The sequence below is a fragment of the Bos indicus x Bos taurus genome, chromosome 5, assembly GCF_003369695.1.
Source record: "Bos indicus x Bos taurus breed Angus x Brahman F1 hybrid chromosome 5, Bos_hybrid_MaternalHap_v2.0, whole genome shotgun sequence".
In the NCBI taxonomy this organism is placed as follows: Eukaryota; Metazoa; Chordata; class Mammalia; order Artiodactyla; family Bovidae; genus Bos; species Bos indicus x Bos taurus.
In genome coordinates, this window is record NC_040080.1 from 83,133,558 (window position 1) to 83,150,594 (window position 17,037).

At 38.5% G+C, this 17,037-nt stretch overlaps 1 protein-coding gene and 1 pseudogene across 3 annotated transcripts in view; both read right to left on the bottom strand.

Annotated features, from left to right (window-relative positions):
* Positions 1–378: 378 nt before the first annotated feature.
* Positions 379–17,037, bottom strand: part of ADAMTS20 (ADAM metallopeptidase with thrombospondin type 1 motif 20) — a 217,418-nt gene continuing 200,759 nt past the window's right edge. For all 3 annotated transcript variants that reach the window (XM_027542621.1, XM_027542620.1, XM_027542622.1), the window contains 2 exons: positions 4,443–4,547; positions 379–1,893 (listed from right to left, as the gene is read on the bottom strand). In XM_027542621.1, coding sequence (XP_027398422.1) covers positions 1,804–1,893; positions 4,443–4,547 — 195 coding nt within the window. In that variant the 3' untranslated portion in view covers positions 379–1,803. The remainder of the gene's footprint in view (positions 1,894–4,442; positions 4,548–17,037) is intronic.
* On the bottom strand, positions 5,680–7,420 carry LOC113893020 (annotated as a pseudogene).

The window sequence follows — 17,037 nt, forward strand, 5'->3', positions numbered from 1 at the left end:
ATCTTCTCCCTCTCTTGGGAGAAGATTGTGAGTCCTCACTCATTTCCATACATCTGGCCATCGTGCCCTGTAGCGGAAGTATATTTCCCCGTCCCATTGCCCAGGATTTGGTCATGTGATTTAATTTGGCCAACTGAATATGAGCATACATGGTACCCCTTCTATAAACAGAAGTCATTGCAAATTTCTGTCAGCCCCATGCCCCTATTTCCATAAGGGTGTGCACTAGGCAGGAGCTATTTCCATTGAAATTGCAACAATTAGAGTAAAATATTTTAGAATTTCTGAAGAGATTTTCCAGTTACAGACTTCTTTTGGTTAAGAATTCTTTTTTTCTTTTTTTTTACATGTAAGGAAAATGAAAGCAAAGTCCCAATGTATCACACAAATATCTTTATTATTCAAATGTTTATAAATTATATGATTTTATTTATGCATAAAAACATTTCTAGAACATGTTATACATTTTGTAATAATGTTTGTAACTGGTTTCAGGCACATAGTGCAAAATACTTCTTTTCTGATACAGAGATCCCTAAATGTTTATTTAACCACACTGGTACAAAATTGCTTTAGTACCTTATATGGTACAGAATACCCCTAATAGTTTGAAAAAGAAAAACTTTGTGGGTAAAATTACTATACTACTATTTCCTGGCAAAAATCTATCATTAGATTCAGCTTCCTTGGTTTATAGAGGAGGTTATCATAGAAAAATATTATCTATGATTCTTTTAAAATCAAATGGTTGTATAATACACAATTAAATTATTCACCTAAAAAAATCTTAATACCTGAGCATTTACTCATGAATAGTTAATTTTTATACTATCTTTCATGTTCTGGATTTGAGAGACCTCAGATATAAAATAACTTGAACTCTCTAATAAAAATTTTGCATATGTAAACATAATTTTATGTTTACCAAAACAGGTTCTTCAAAATGTCAATAATTCTTAATTTTCTACTTGATTAATAAAATACAGTACATAACTTTGAGAAAATAAATTTTTTAAGAGTAGACATATAGGCATATAAGTTATAAAGACATGATAGAATATAAACATTTTAAAAACAATATATTGCTCTTATAAGTACAATCAAATTAGAGGTAGGTGTTTTTAAGTGAAATTCTACTATATCATATCTTATTCTGTATTATACCCACAAAATTTCATGTTTAGTATTTAACCCAACTATATACTTTAATTACAAAACTATATTATATTTTAGGATGATTTTTTTGAAGCACCATAATGCACAGTTAAAAATTAAAGGAAACATAAAACAAGGTATCTAAGCTGTATCAGTAGAAAGTATAATGGCTATGTACTTTTTTGATGTGACCATTGATTTGTTATTCTCCTGACAGATTCAATAATGTTTATGATTTAAGTTCATTTTCCTAATTTTTACTTGCTCCATTTTAACAAGTAGAATAAGCATTTCATTGTACAGTAGGATGTGAGCAGATATTTACATGTGTGTTTACAGGCATAACATAATTCTGGTCCAGTGCAATCTGTTAACAGCAGTATTATCTTAGCATAGTTCAAACATCCCTGTATGCCCTACCATAAATTATTTCATCCTTTTAAGGATCCTGATTAGAACCATGTATCATTCAGTTTACTTCAAAGGCCTTGAAAAATCAAGCAGTGATTGACTCCTCATGAGCATCCTAGAAAAAAGGCACAAATATTTTAGACATAAATCTCAGGAAGGAATAAAAAAAACAAGCACCAGCTATTTGCAGGTTCCAGAGAATGTCTCCTCTTTGGGACACACTTTCCTTCTGAATGTTCACACTACTTGAATTGGGAGACCAGTAGTCATGTGAGGAATACACTTTCCACAGAATCCTCCACATCTGCCATAGACTTTGGTTCCATCCTGAAAAGAGAAGAGGCAGAGATACAGGAGAATCTGTTACATGCTGGTATCTGTGTGCACAAGGCAGAAAAGCAAACGCTTTAAATCATGTGGCTGAAATAATTAGCCAAAGTTTCCTATAACAATTACACTTGAAGTCAAAGATTATGCCATTTCAGGATTAGTTGAAATCTGTGGTCACAGGAATTAGAGAACCCGAGATTCATATTAGCCACTTGATGATTATAAACCACACTTTACATTAGACAATTCATCTCAATCCACGTATTTTTCATCAAGGTATCTACTTGCTTCAATGAGTTTATTAAAACCTCTCACAATTTGTTGTCCAGTGTTTCTCACAGACTGAATAAAAGAAAGGTATTAGGATTTTATATAAGATTCTCATGGACTAAATAAAAGAAGGATATTATGCAAACTTGACCTTAACTTCAAATATCTCCTGGAAGCATTAGAAACACAGCTTAAAGAAAACATAAAAGGTGATAGAATGGAGGGAAAAAACTGGATTGAAAGTAATACTTATAATTAGACACAGAGTTAGACACAACTTAGTGACTAAACAACAACAAAAAAGGAGATTCTTCTTCGCTTTTTTTTTTTTTTTTTAGAAAAGCAGAGCTGCTAACTGAGGAATGGGTGGGCAGAGGCTGGTGAAGGAAGTGATGAGGACAGGGTAGATTTTCTTTCCAGACTGTCCTCCAACTTTAGGTCCAAAAGTCAAAAGGCCTTTTGATAGGATGAAACAAAAATAGTTTGAACTCTTATGGTTTCTGTAAAAGGTAAGTTTTGCTTTATTTATTTATGTTTTTCTTTTTTTAATCTAAGGAGGGAGGATAGGAAAGGAAACTGGGTTCCTGAAACTTTTGAGGATAAAGAATGTTTTGAGATCAGGGGCTTTTGAAGTTGCCTCTTCTTTCAGAAGCTTTCTACACTCTAGAGAATCTGAGTAAACAGAGAAGGGGATGGCAGTAAAAATTCCAATTTATATACATTCCTGTCCTCAAATGGATCAAGTAAACCCCTAATCTTGTTTAACTTTACTAGGAAATGAAAATATGTGTTCATTTCCATAAGTACATTTGGGTTTCATAAGTCAGAGTTTCATTCACACCATGTATCAGATCTCAGGAAATACCTTCATGCGCAAAATCTTTGATTGAGGAAGAAATTCTTAATTAAGTAAACAAATAGTCTACAATAAAACTTAAATGCGAAAGGAATGATTGTACTAAATATTCATTTTTACTGCTGCCCTTGGCCAGCTGTCATTTAACCAGAAGATACCTAACAACTGGATAAAGTCAGCATTGCACTGTCTAAATTTTATACCTGCTCAGAACATATTTTAACTAAGTAATTGATTTATTTCCATTCTTCTACCCAAAAGGATGAGACCTAAATTTGCCAAATAAATATTTAGAATTAAATAGCCATTTTCAAAGCCTACTGTTTACCCATATGATAGAAATAATACAAATATAAATTCTTTAATTATTAATTAAAACACAATTTCATAATAGTCAGAAATAAAGTATTTTAAAGTCTGCAAATATCAGAAAATTGAATTTCATTTACAAGTAGTATTCATATATAGGAATGAAGTCACTTTTAGCAAAAGAAAGAAAAGTTATAAAACCTTGGAGTCGGCAGGGACTGTTGATGGTACTGATTTAAATGGTGCAATATAGGTGAGAACAGAAATTATAACACAGATCTTGATTTAATGTAGATCAGGTCATGCTATCTAAGATGTGGTAATTCTAAGTACCAGGAGCCATCTCATAAATTTTATGTGCTAGCACACTACACCAGCACCAAAATTAGGAGGATAGCACATTAGATAATACTTTAGATAATACGTGTGCTATAGGAAAAATTAAAATCCCAGTGCACCGGCTCTGAGCTCCCTGTCTCATGCATTGAACATGGACTGGTGATCTGTTTCACACATGGTAATATACATGTTTCAGGGCTATTCTCTCAAATCATGACAATATTTTCTAAATAAAGATAGATGAGGAAAATGTTCATACAACCATAAAAATATTCCTAATTCTTGAAGAAACTATAAAGGATGTTCATTAAATGACAAATGACTCCGACATCACTAAATCACTAAATCAAAGCAGTGAGGAAAATAAACCAAAAATTTACCTCTCACTTTGAAATATTAAAATGTAAGTCTTTAATAATTAGAGTATAGCTAAAAAGACTACCTCTTTTTGAAGCACCTGTTTTACAAACCATTAGCCCCAAACTTGAACTACTTAAATCTATATGCTCTGGCACTTGATTTCATGCACAGATATGTATAGCCTAAACATTAATGTGTATATATATAAAACCTCCATAAGCACATGAAAAAAAAAGAACCTCATTCCATAATTTCATGTTAGTTATACCTCATCATAATGTAACATACCCCATTATATGAAAGAACTCATTAGTCATTAACTTCATAATTCTGGATTTAAGGTAGAGGAATTTAATACTACTTCACAGCACAGAAGTATTTCAGACAGGCTTTTTGGTCCAGCAGGACTTACCTGTGATCTGTGAATGATCACAGAGGCATAACTGCCCTGAGCCAGCCACTTTGCTGTACTGGATATCTTCATCCCAGTTCCTGCCAAATTAATGCTGAACTGTCCCTTGATTATAAATAAAAAATAAAAAAATAAGACTAGATGGAATTAGTAAAAAAATATTTAAGCATGTACTTGGCTGGAAACACATGATTTGGCATGATCTAAAAAACTTGCCTTCCTAGGTTCTTTAGAAAATGAAAGAACATTGATACAAACCATACACTTTCTTACACTAACGAAATGAACAAGCTAAAGATTTTTTTAACTTATTACAAATAAATTTTCTCAATTACAAGGGAAAACTGAAATAATGCCAGATTGTGTTATTTGTTGAAGAGTAATTCTGTCCAGTCCTTGGACTCTAGTGATTGACAGCTAGAGCTTACATTACTTTTTTTTTTTTTTTTCAGGTTTTAAATATCTCTTTGCAGTAGATAATCTTATTTACATTGATACAGAATCATTTTACATTCTTAGAGCAGACACTAGCAGATGCTTTATTTTAGTAAATTATGGGGGGGAAACAGAAAGGACACTAGTCAGAAGGGTTCTCCATTAGCCTGTCTTGCCACAGCGGGGGGATCTAGAAACACAGGGGAACCTGCACGTCCCAGAAGCCAAGGCTGGGAAATGGTGCTTGGTCTGGCTGGATGCTGGAGAACCTTCGATTGCTGAGACTACGTTCTCCTCTGAACAAACACTCGCACGGGAAAAGACAATGATTCTCAGCATTGAATAATTTAAACATACGTCTGAAAACAAGTCAGTAGTGAGTGGTGAGACCCAAGGCCCTGATAGCAGCGGGGCAGGGCTGGGGTTGAGAGGCCCTCCGTCAGCCCCAGGCCATGCCAGCTGTGGTCCAGCAGAAGGGCAGGAGCCCCCCTTACGCGTGCCTTAGAACAACACAACTCCACTGTCGGGGGACAGGGCCACCCTGTCCGTCCTGACGGAGATCACAGCCCATGTGATCAAGAGTGGCCTCTGCAGGGACTGTCCTCTAGGCATCACCCCAGGCCCCAGGCCCCCAGGTTCCAGCTGCTCAGTACCTTTGGGAATTAAAACCAACTCCAGCTGAAGGGTGGGTGACACCAGCGGGGCATGTGCCCCAGGTTCCCGGAAAGGACAACCTGTCAGGAAAGACTCATTCTGGAACGTCCCGGAGGTTTGCTGAGAGGGAAATCAATCACGTCACAACTTGGTGCAGCTTAAGGCTTCATTTTCAAGCTGTAAGCATGGCCTTTAATTCTTTAACCACATTCAGTTCCAAATTAAGAGTTTCAGCTCTGCAGGAAGTGTCCAGCTGTCTGACTTTGCCAGAGCCTGAAGAGGCCAAGTTACCTACCCACAGACAGGAAACTACCAGCCCTGAGGCCAGCCATGCCTGACTGCCCAGGGTCTGTCCCGTCCGCAGTGACCTTCCGTGAAGAGCTGCGTGGTCACGAGAGTTTGCTGTTGCCAAGGCGGCCCGGAGGCCTCTGCAGGCAGGGGCTCAGTGCTGCCGTGGGGAATCCTCCTGCGTCCAAGGTGCCCTGGCCACGAGGAGGTGCTGCTGCTCCCTGCCTAGTTCCCAGTGGACCGTTTTCCAGTGCTTGTGTTGGTGACGCCGTTCACTGTCCCCTCCACGTCGGTCTCGTCCTCCGCGTAGCTCAGGATCAGGCTCTGCTGCCGGCTTGTCAGTCTCTTGGGAACTCTGATCTTGATGTGAATGTAGTGGTCTCTGTAGCCATAACTGTTAATCCGCGGGATGCCCTTCCCACTCATCCGAATCTTCTGATCTGACTGAGTCCCAGGGGGGATCGTCACGTTGATGGTCTCGTACAGGCCCTCTGTTCTGGCGGTGCCCCCGAGGATGGCCTGAGCTATGGAGATGAAGAGGTCTGAGTGGATGTCTGCGCCGTCCCTCCGGAACACAGGGCTTTTCTGCACCCTGAATGTGATGAAAATTTCTCGTTTTCCTACAGGCATCCTCACAGTCTGGCCATCCTCAACTCCGGCAGGCATGGGGATCACCACCTTCTTCTTCTGCTTAGCCTGTCCTCCTCCTCTGCACACCACACAGGGAGACGTGATAATGGAGCCCAGGCCACCACACCTCCGACACGTGGAGCGCATCACAAAAGGGCCTGTGTTTATGGTTTCCATGCCGGAGCCACCGCAGTAGTGGCAGTGCTGAACTTTGGTGCCGGGCTCGTTCCCTTTGCCATCACACCGCTCACAGGTGTCAGTGATGTTCACGGTGAACTCCTTGTTGACGCCCTTGGCAGCTTGATTGAACGTCAAGTCCATGATGTACTCCTGAGGCTGATTGAACACACTCTGGAAATCGCCAAAAGAGGAGGATGAGAACTCCCCAAAGATCTTTCTGAAGAGCTCCTCTGGGTCAACCGTGGGACCTCCTTTCCAGTAGCTCTGCCCAGAGCTGCCGGCCCCAGGATCGAAGCCAGCGGAGCCATAGGTGTCATACTGTTTCCTCTTCACTTCATCACTCAGGACCTCATAGGCCTCTGCCAGCTGGGAGAACTTCTCCTTGGCTTTGGGATCATCCTTATTCGTGTCTGGGTGATATTTCTTGGCAAGCTGGTAATAGACTTTCTTGATCTCCTTCTGGCTGGCGTTCCGGGGCACTCCTAGTATCTGGTAATAATCTTCTTTAGCCAAATGGGTGCTCGTGTGGAAGGAGGCAGTACAAACAAAAGGGTACCGTTTTACTCCTGTGAAGCTGACACCGGGTCTCAATGTCAGCAGCGCCCCGGGACCGCGACCTCCCAGGGAAGGCGGGAAGGCGGTGACGCTCAAATTGCGACCCAGCGACGCCCCACCACGCCCGCCATGGGCGGCCGGGCCCCTCTCCCCGCTGCAGCCGGCAGCCGCGGGGTCCCCACAGCCACCAGCAACCAGTGTGTGGAGCGCCGCGCCGCCATCTTGGCCCGGGGACACTTGGAGCTTACATTCCTATAGCATCAGCAACAGCAAGTCTAGATAGAAGGGGCGTCATAGGGACTGGTACCAGACTAGCATTTATCCAGTTTCAATTTTTGACCTCTCACTGCTAATTTCACTGATAAGTTACATCTATTTAATGTATTTCCTTCTGTTATTGTGCCCTTACATCTATCACACAAAAACTATTGAATATAGTATTATGGTCCCAGCTATCACATCCTTTTAAGTACCCAAAAGTGTTATGCAGATATGTGATACCACATGAATTACACACATGGTATGTGAGCCCCCTAGTGGCATTATGGTCTAATTATTTTCAAGACACAAGAACCATTTTATGTCAAAATATTCTAGACTATCACTGTTAAAAACTAAACTTTAAATATCTGTTAAGTAAGAAAGCACATGACTAAAATGGATAAAATTTGTGGCATTCATGTATATGATCTCACAGTACAGAATCACAAACTGAAAAGCTGAAGTATTTAATGAATGCTAACTAAGCCTATGCCAATGTTCAATATACATATAGATTTAGAGCTATATTAGGCCAGTCTTAGATCACATCACAATATTCTGTGGCCTAGGGCACAGGAATCTTGAGCAAAACTGTGATAAAACATTAAGGATTATGTTATGTGACGGGAAATATTGTCTTTCATGAAAGCAAAAGTAAAATAGATTTCACATATATTTGTAATATCAATTACTACAATTGCTAAAAATTATGTATCAATTCAGTTTATTAAGTTATATTTCTTATCAATCACATACTTATTTAAAATCAAAATAGATTCAAATGTATTTATAATACAATGATAATATATGCAGAATTTTCCCCAAAACAGAAATAATTTGTTTTAGATAAATTCCAAAGAAAGTTTATTATTATATACATCATTTGGTTATGGAATTTAAAATACCTGTATGTTTGCTTCATTGATGTAATCCTAGATTCCAAAAGAAGGCCTAGGAGCCCAGTGTGTGTGTGTGCTTAGTCACTTAGTCATGTCCAACTCTTTGCGACCCCATGGACTATAGTCCTCCAGACTCCTCTGTCTATGGGGATTCTCCAGGCAAGAATATTGGAATGGGTTGCCACGCCCTCCTCCAGAGGATCTTCCCAACCCAGGAATCAAACCCAGGTCTTACACATTGCAGGAGGATTCTTTACCAGCTGAGCCACCAGGGAAGCCAAAGAATACTGGAGTGGGTAGCCTATCCCTTCTCCAGCAGATCTTCCCAACCAAGGAATTGAACTGGGGTTTCCTGCATTGCATGTGGATTCTTTACCAGCTGAGCTACCAGGGAAGCCCATTAGGGAGGTAGGCAGCAGCCAAATTATGCAGAGACTTTAGGGTATGTCAGAGGTGTTAGATTTTATATGAAGAAAAGGCCTGCATTGCAGGCAGATTCTTTACTATCTGAGCCATCAGGAAGGCCCATTCAGGTACTCAGAAAGTGTTTTTAAATGGATGAATTAAGTGCAATATTATAAATATTAAATTTTAGCATCATAAAAGTTAATATATAAATACATATCTAAACCCTTTATACTTGTGATAATGAATGACATTAACACTAGACACATCAGAATTTTATATTAGTAAATATTTAAATTAAAACTAATTCTAAGGATATATTCTACTATTTGATACTTAGTCATCTGATACAGGTTTTGGACTAAATACTTAATCCCACATTAACTCATAAGTCAGCTTCTTGCCAAACAAAAGAAATGGAAATATATTCTGTGAAGTAGCTCTTCTGTAACTAACCATTTATGGCACTCTTGTTGTGTCTTGCAGTATTTTCACAACTTAATATTTATCGTTTACCTCCCTGCTCAACCCTGCTGGGAAGCATTCAAATGTATATACACTGGAAGTGAAAGAAAAAAAATCCAACTGAGTAATGAGAGAGTCAAGTGGTCATTAACACAATCAGTTGGGTCTAGAAATATCTATTGCTTCTTTCCTCCAGATTAATTTTCAAGAGCTTTGCTTACGTCTTTAGTCCTTCTTCAAAAGCTACATAATGGTACTAAGAAGTAGAAAAACAGATCATCTGAAACTGGGGATGATATCAATTGAGGTAAAAATACATTTCATTCATTTGTTCAAAACTGAGTGGCAGACTTGGTGTCAAGTAGCCACAGGAGTGGAAAAGTCAATCCTTATCCCAATTCCCAAGAAGGGCAGTACTAAAGAATGTTCAAACCACCAAACAATTGCACTCATCTCCCATGCTAGTAATGTTATGCTTAAAATCCTGCATGCTAGGCTTCAGCATTATGTGAACTGAGAACTTCCAGATGTTCAAGCTGGGTTTAGAAAAGGCAGAGGAACCAGAGACCAAATTGCCAACATTTGCTGGATCACAGAGAAAGCAAGGGAATTCTAGAAAAACATCTACCTCTGTTGCATTCACTGTGCTAAAGCCTTCAACTCTGTGGATAATAACAATTATAAAATAATAACTCTGTGGAAAACTCTTAAAGAGACAGGAATACCAAACCATCTTACCGGTCTCTTAAGAAACCTGTATGCTGGTCAAGAAGCAACAGTTAGAATCTTATACAGAACAACTGACTGGTTCAAGATTGAGAAAGGAGTACGATAAGGCCTATTTACTGTCACCCTGTTTATATAACTTATAAGCCGAGCACATCATGAGAAATGCTGGGTTGGATGAATTACAAGCTGGAATCAAGATTACCAGGAGAAACACCAACAACCTCAGATATGTGGATGGTACCACTCTAATGGCAGAAAGTGAAGAGGAACAAAACAACCTCTTGATGAGGGTGAAGGAGAAGAGTGAAAAGCCCAGCTTAAAATGAAATAGTTAAAAAACTAAGATCATAGCAACCGGCCCATCATTTCATGGCAAACAGAAGGGGAAAAGGTGGAAGCAGTGACTGATTTCCTCTTCTTGGGCTCTAAAATCACTGCAGACATTGACTGCAGCCATGAAATCAGAAGACAACTCTGGGAGATGCTGAGAGACAAGAAAGCCTGATGTGCTGCAGTCCATGGGGTCACAAAGAGTCAGACACGACTTGGTGACTGAATAACAACAACTATGGGAGTACAGAGAAAGGTCTTAGTCTTGATCTGAGAAGGGAAGCATGGACTGATGGTTGCCAGAGGTAGGAGTCAAGAGGAAGGGAAGTGTGTGAGGGTGGACAAAAAAGAAAACCTTCCAGTGACAAGATGAATCACAAGTGGAAGTAAGGTGATTCCAAAGAACTAAGATTTCAACAAATAGGAATGTCTTCCTTGAATAATTAGCTTCATTAAAGGAAAATATACTTATGGATACAGAGGGAAAGCATAGAAATAGATGCAAGCTTTAAAGTTCCACTTCTTGGACTGACTGCTTGGTTCATACATCCCCATTATGTCATTAGGTTTTACAGTTTTAAAGTTTGTCCCCATAGTGGCTGTACTAGTTTGCATTCCCACCAACAGTGTAAGAGGGTTCCCTTTTCTCCACACCCTCTCCAGCATTTATTATTTGTAGACTTTTGGATCGCAGCCATTCTGACTGGTGTGAAATGGTACCTCATAGTGGTTTAGATTTGCATTTCTCTGATAATGAGTGATGTTGAGCATCTTTTCATGTGTTTGTTAGCCATCTGTATGTCTTCATTGGAGAAATGTCTATTTAGTTCTTTGGCCCATTTTTTGATTGGGTCATTTATTTTTCTGGAGTTGAGCTGTAGGAGTTGCTTGTATATTTTTGAGATTAATTGTTTGTCAGTTGCTTCATTTGCTATTATTTTCTCCCATTCTGAAGGCTGTCTTTTCACCTTGCTAATAGTTTCCTTTGATGTGCAGAAGCTTTTAAGGTTAATTAGGTCCCATTTGTTTATTTTTGCTTTTATTTCCAATATTCTGGGAGGTGGGTCATAGAGGATCCTGCTGTGATGTATGTCGGAGAGTGTTTTGCCTATGTTCTCCTCTAGGAGTTTTATGGTTTCTGGTCTTACGTTTAGATCTTTAATCCACTTTGAGTTTATTTTTGTGTATGGTGTTAGAAAGTGGTCTAGTTTCATTCTTTTACAAGTGGCTGACCAGATTTCCCAGCACCACTTGTTAAAGAGATTGTCTTTAATCCATTGTATATTCTTGCCTCCTTTGTCAAAGATAAGGTGTCCATATGTGTGTGGATTTATCTCTGGGCTTTCTATTTTATTCCATTGATCAATATTTCTGTCTTTGTGCCAGTACCATACTGTCTTGATAACTGTGGCTTTGTAGTAGAGCCTGAAGTCAGGTAGGTTGATTCCTCCAGTTCCATTCTTCTTTCTCAAGATCGCTTTGGCTATTCGAGGTTTTTTGTATTTCCATACAAATTGTGAAACTATTTGTTCTAGCTCTGTTAAGAATACTGTTGGTAGCTTGATAGGGATTGCGTTGAATCTATAAATTGCTTTGGGTAGTATACTCATTTTCACTATATTGATTCTTCCAATCCATGAACATGGTATATTTCTCCATCTCTTAGTGTCCTCTTTGCTTTCTTTCACCAGTGTTTTATAGTTTTCTATATATAGGTCTTTAGTTTCTTTAGGTAGATATCTTCCTAAGTATTTTATTCTTTCCGTTGCAATGGTGAATGGAATTGTTTCCTTAATTTCTCTTTCTGTTTTCTCATTATTAGTGTATAGGAATGCAAGGGATTTCTGTGTGTTGATTTTATATCCTGCAACTTTACTATAGTCATTGATTATTTCTAGTAATTTTCTGGTGGAATCTTTAGGGTTTTCTATGTAGAGGATCATGTCATCTGCAAATAGTGAGAGTTTTACTTCTTCTTTTCCAATTTGGATTCCTTTTATTTCTTTTTCTGCTCTGATTGCTGTGGCCAGAACAGTGTGGAGATTCCTTAAAAAACTGGAAATAGAACTGCCTTATGATCCAGCAATCCCACTGCTGGGCATACACACTGAGGAAACCAGAAGGGAAAGAGACACGTGTACCCCAATGTTCATCGCAGCACTGTTTATAATAGCCAGGACATGGAAGCAACCTAGATGTCCATCAGCAGATGAATGGATGAACAAGCTGTGGTACATATACACAATGGAGTATTACTCAGCCATTCAAAAGAATACATTTGAATCAGTTCTAATGAGGTGGATGAAACTGGAGCCTATTATACAGAGTGAAGTAAGCCAGAAGGAAAAACATAAATACAGTATACTAACGCATATATATGGAATTTAGAAAGATGGTAACAATAACCCTGTGTACGAGACAGCAAAAGAGACACTGATGTATAGAACAGTCTTATGGACTCTGTGGGAGAGGGAGAGGGTGGGAAGATTTGGGAGAATGGCATTGAAACATGTAAAATATCATGTAAGAAACGAGTTGCCAGTCCAGGTTCGATGCACGATACTGGATGCTTGGGGCTAGTGCACTGGGATGACCCAGAGGGATGGTATGGGGAGGGAGGAAGGAGGAGGGTTCAGGATGGGGAACACATGTATACCTGTGGCGGATTCATTTTGATATTTGGCAAAACTAATACAATTATGTAAAGTTTAAAAATAAAATAAAATTAGAAAAAAAAATAAAGTTTGTCCCATCTATTTTACTATGAAAGGGATCCAATGCAATTCCAAAAAGAGAACTGATTCTAAAATTTATATAACTTTATATTTATATTTCTTTTATAAAGAAATTAAAATAATTAAAACAAGTTTGAAAAAAAAAGAATAAAGTTAAAGGACCCACACTACCTTGTTTTAACACTTATTATAAGGCTATCACTGGAAAAGGGCATGGCAACCCACTTCAGTATTCTTGCCTGGAGAACCCCATGGACAGAGGGGCCTGCTAGGCTTCAGTCCATAGGGATGCAAAGAGCCAGACACAATCGAGCCAGACACAATTTAGCACACATGTGAGCATAAAGCTGTCACAGGTGGTGCTAGTGTTAAAGAACCTGCCTGCCAATGCAGGAGATATAAGAGATGTGGGTTTAATCCCTGGGATGGGAAAATCTCCTGGAGTAAGAAATGGCAACATGCTCCAGTATTCTTGCCTGGAAAATTCTACGGACAGAGGAGCCTATCAGGCTATGGTCCATGGGGTCAAAGAGTCAGATGCAACTGAGCACACACACACATCCACACCCAAACATAAAGCTATCATAACCAAGGCAGTGCTGTGATGGTGAGAGAGAGACATGGATCAGAACAGAGAGTCAGAAATAGACTCAAAATATGTGCAATTGACACATGCCACACCACATGGCAAGTGGAATCTTAGTTCCCTGACTAGAGATAGAACCTGTAGCCACTGCATTGGAAGCACAGATTCTTAAACACTGAACCACCAAGGAAGTCCCCTCCATTTGATTTTTGACAAAGGTGGAAAGGAGAGAAACAACTGCCTTCTCAACAAGTGGTGTTAGGACAATTGGATGTCTATAGGCAAAACTCTTCCAACTTCATACAAAATTAGTTCAAAATCAATCATAGGTCTAGATGTAAAACATACAACTATAAATTTTTTTAAGAAAACATGCAGAAAATCTTTGTAACTTGGACTAAGTCAAAGAGTTCTTAAATATGACACTAAATGTCATAAAGAAAAAAAAAATGGTAAATTTGAATTCATTAAACTTTAAAACCTCCACTTAAGTGTAAGACACTAAAGAAAAAGAAGAGATAAGGTCCAGACCATGAGTGAAACATTTGCAAACCTTATATACAACAAAAGATTTGTATCCAGACTATATACAGAACTCTCAGGACTTCCCTGGTAGTACAGTGGATAAGAATCTGCCTGCCAATGCAGGGGACACAGATGTAGAAAGATTTGCTCCTTGGTGTAAGAAGATTCCACATGCCATGGGGCAACTAAGCCCATGCACTTGGAGCCCATACTCGACGACAAGATAAACCACTGCAATGAGAAGAACACACACCACAACTAGAGAGAAACCCCTGCCACCACAGCTAGAGAAAGCTGATGAGCAGCAACAAAGACCCAGGGAAGCCAAAAATTAATTAACTAATTTTAAAAAAAGAACTGTCAAAACTATAAACATTAATGGACAATTAGGAAACAAACAACTTAATTGTTTAGATGAGAAAAGACTTGGATATACACTTTACCAAAAAGGATACTCAGATGACAAATAAGCACATGAAAGATGCTTAACATTATTGCTGCTGCTGCTGCTAAGTCGCTTCAGTCGTGCCCGACTCTGTGCGACCCCATAGACGGCAGCCCACTAGGCTCCTCTGTCCCTGGGATTCTCCAGGCAAGAATACTAGAGTGGGTTGCCTTAACATTATTAGTGAAATATAAATTAAAACTACAAAAAGATATCACTGAAGATGGAGAAATAAAAAACTTGACAATACTAAGTGCTAACAAAGAAGAAAAACAACTAGAAATTTAATCTTTGCTGATGGGAATTTTAAAATGGTACAGTCACTGTATCAAACAGTTTGGATGGGGGGTGGGTAGGAGGGAGGTCCAAGAAGGCCGGGATACATGTATACTCATGACTGATTCACATGGCCGTACGGTGAAAACCAATACAACATTGTAGAGCAGTTATTCTTCAATTAAAAATAAATTAAAACAACAAAAATAAACTAGTTTGCAAGTTTCCTATAAAGTTAAACATACATATACCATATGACCCTACAATCTCACTCACAGGCATTTATCCCAGAGAAATGAAAATACATGTACACACAAAAATCTGTACACAAACGAGCATATCCACTCTATCCATAATTTCCAAATTCTATAAACAACCCATTTTCTTCCAACAAATGAACACTGTAGGATAACTGTATGACATCTGATTGATGAAACAATGCTTAGCAATGAAAAGGAACAAATTATTGACACATGCAGCATGCAAAAAACAGATAGACCTCAAAAGCATTACATTGACCAATGTAATGAGAAGGAGGCCAATCTCAAGAGGTTACACATTGTGTGACTTCATTTCTATGACATTTCTATGTCATCCCAGAAAATGCAAAATTAAAGCAATGAAGAAAAGATCAGTGTTTACCAGGAGGTAGGTGGGAGGAAGGAATTGACTCCATGGAGGAAGTGTGAAGGAGTTGTTCTATATTCAGATTATGGTGCTAACAACATGAATTTGCATACATGTTTCAAACTGTATACTAATAAAGGCAATTTTACTGTTAGCTTTTTCAATTTAAAATGTGAATGGATATAACATCTAAAGAAAAAAACATTCCAATTGACTTGAAAGCAAAACCCAACTACATTCTATATGTAAGAAACACATTTCAAACAAAGTGACTCAGAAAAGCAAAAATTAAAAGTATGTGCGGCAGTGAAGAGAGAATTACTGTGCTGACTTACGGTGATTGTCTTAAAAAAATTAAAATAAATTAATTAATTAAAAAAAAAAGGATGTGCAAGACTACACGGACTTCCCAAGTAGTGCCAGTGCTAAAGAACCTGCCTGCCAATGCAGGAGACAGAAGAGATGTGGGTTTGATCCCTGGGTCAAGAAGATACCCTGGAAAGGGACATGGCAATCCACTCCAGTATTCTTGTGTGTAAAATCCCATGGACAGAGGAGCCTGGTGGGGTTATAGTTCACAGGGTTGGAAAGAGTTGCACATGACTGAGGTGACTTTGCACACACACATGCATGCAAGAGTATACCTGGAAACTGGGCATAAAAAGAGAGCAAGTGAAGCAAATCCTGATAATGTAAAATAGAATTCAAGTCTGAAATCAGGAAAACATGACAAGGAAGTGCTGAAAACCATGATCCACAATGAAGATATAGCACATGAATATTATACACCAAATAACACAGCTACTTTTATGAAGCATAACTACAGGAGATGAAAGGAGACATAGGTAGAAACACCCTAATAATAGGAAATTGTAATATACCACTTTTAGCAACAAGATAGGTCAAGAGGACAAGAATAAGGAGAAAGAGGATCTAAGCAATATAATCAAAAGGGTATGCATATATATCTAACTCGACACATTATAACAAAGGATACACATTCAAAATATTTAAAAACTGGCTCCAAATACTCAAAATGTATGCTGGCCATGATCCTTTGGCACTGGGCATTTCTCCTGTTCTCGTATAATCAATATTAATTACAAAATAGATAAAGAGATACACATTGGGGATTTCTCTTTTTTGTGGCTCTGTGAAAAGTACCAAACATTTTACTTCACTTCACTTTTGATATATGTATTCTAAAGTCACATCACACTCCTTAACTTCATCTTATATTACAATGTGGCAAAGTTTATTTTCCCTGAATATTGCCATATGTGTCCATTCTCTTTTTAGCATTTATGTCCTGGGGTGCCCTGTCATATGCAAACACAGAGGATGTGGTTTGGATGAATGCTAAACAACAGAATAAGCTCTTTCTGTGACATTAAACATCTGGAGAGTATTCATGAAAATGTTGTATAAATTAACACAGAATCTGGTTTATATATTTGACAGAATATCTTCAAGAATACTGGGCAGTTTGTACTCTTAGTAACAGTAACTTCAGGCAATTGGACACAGACTGGGAAAAAAATGGGTATATCTTTTTTTGGCAGCACATACT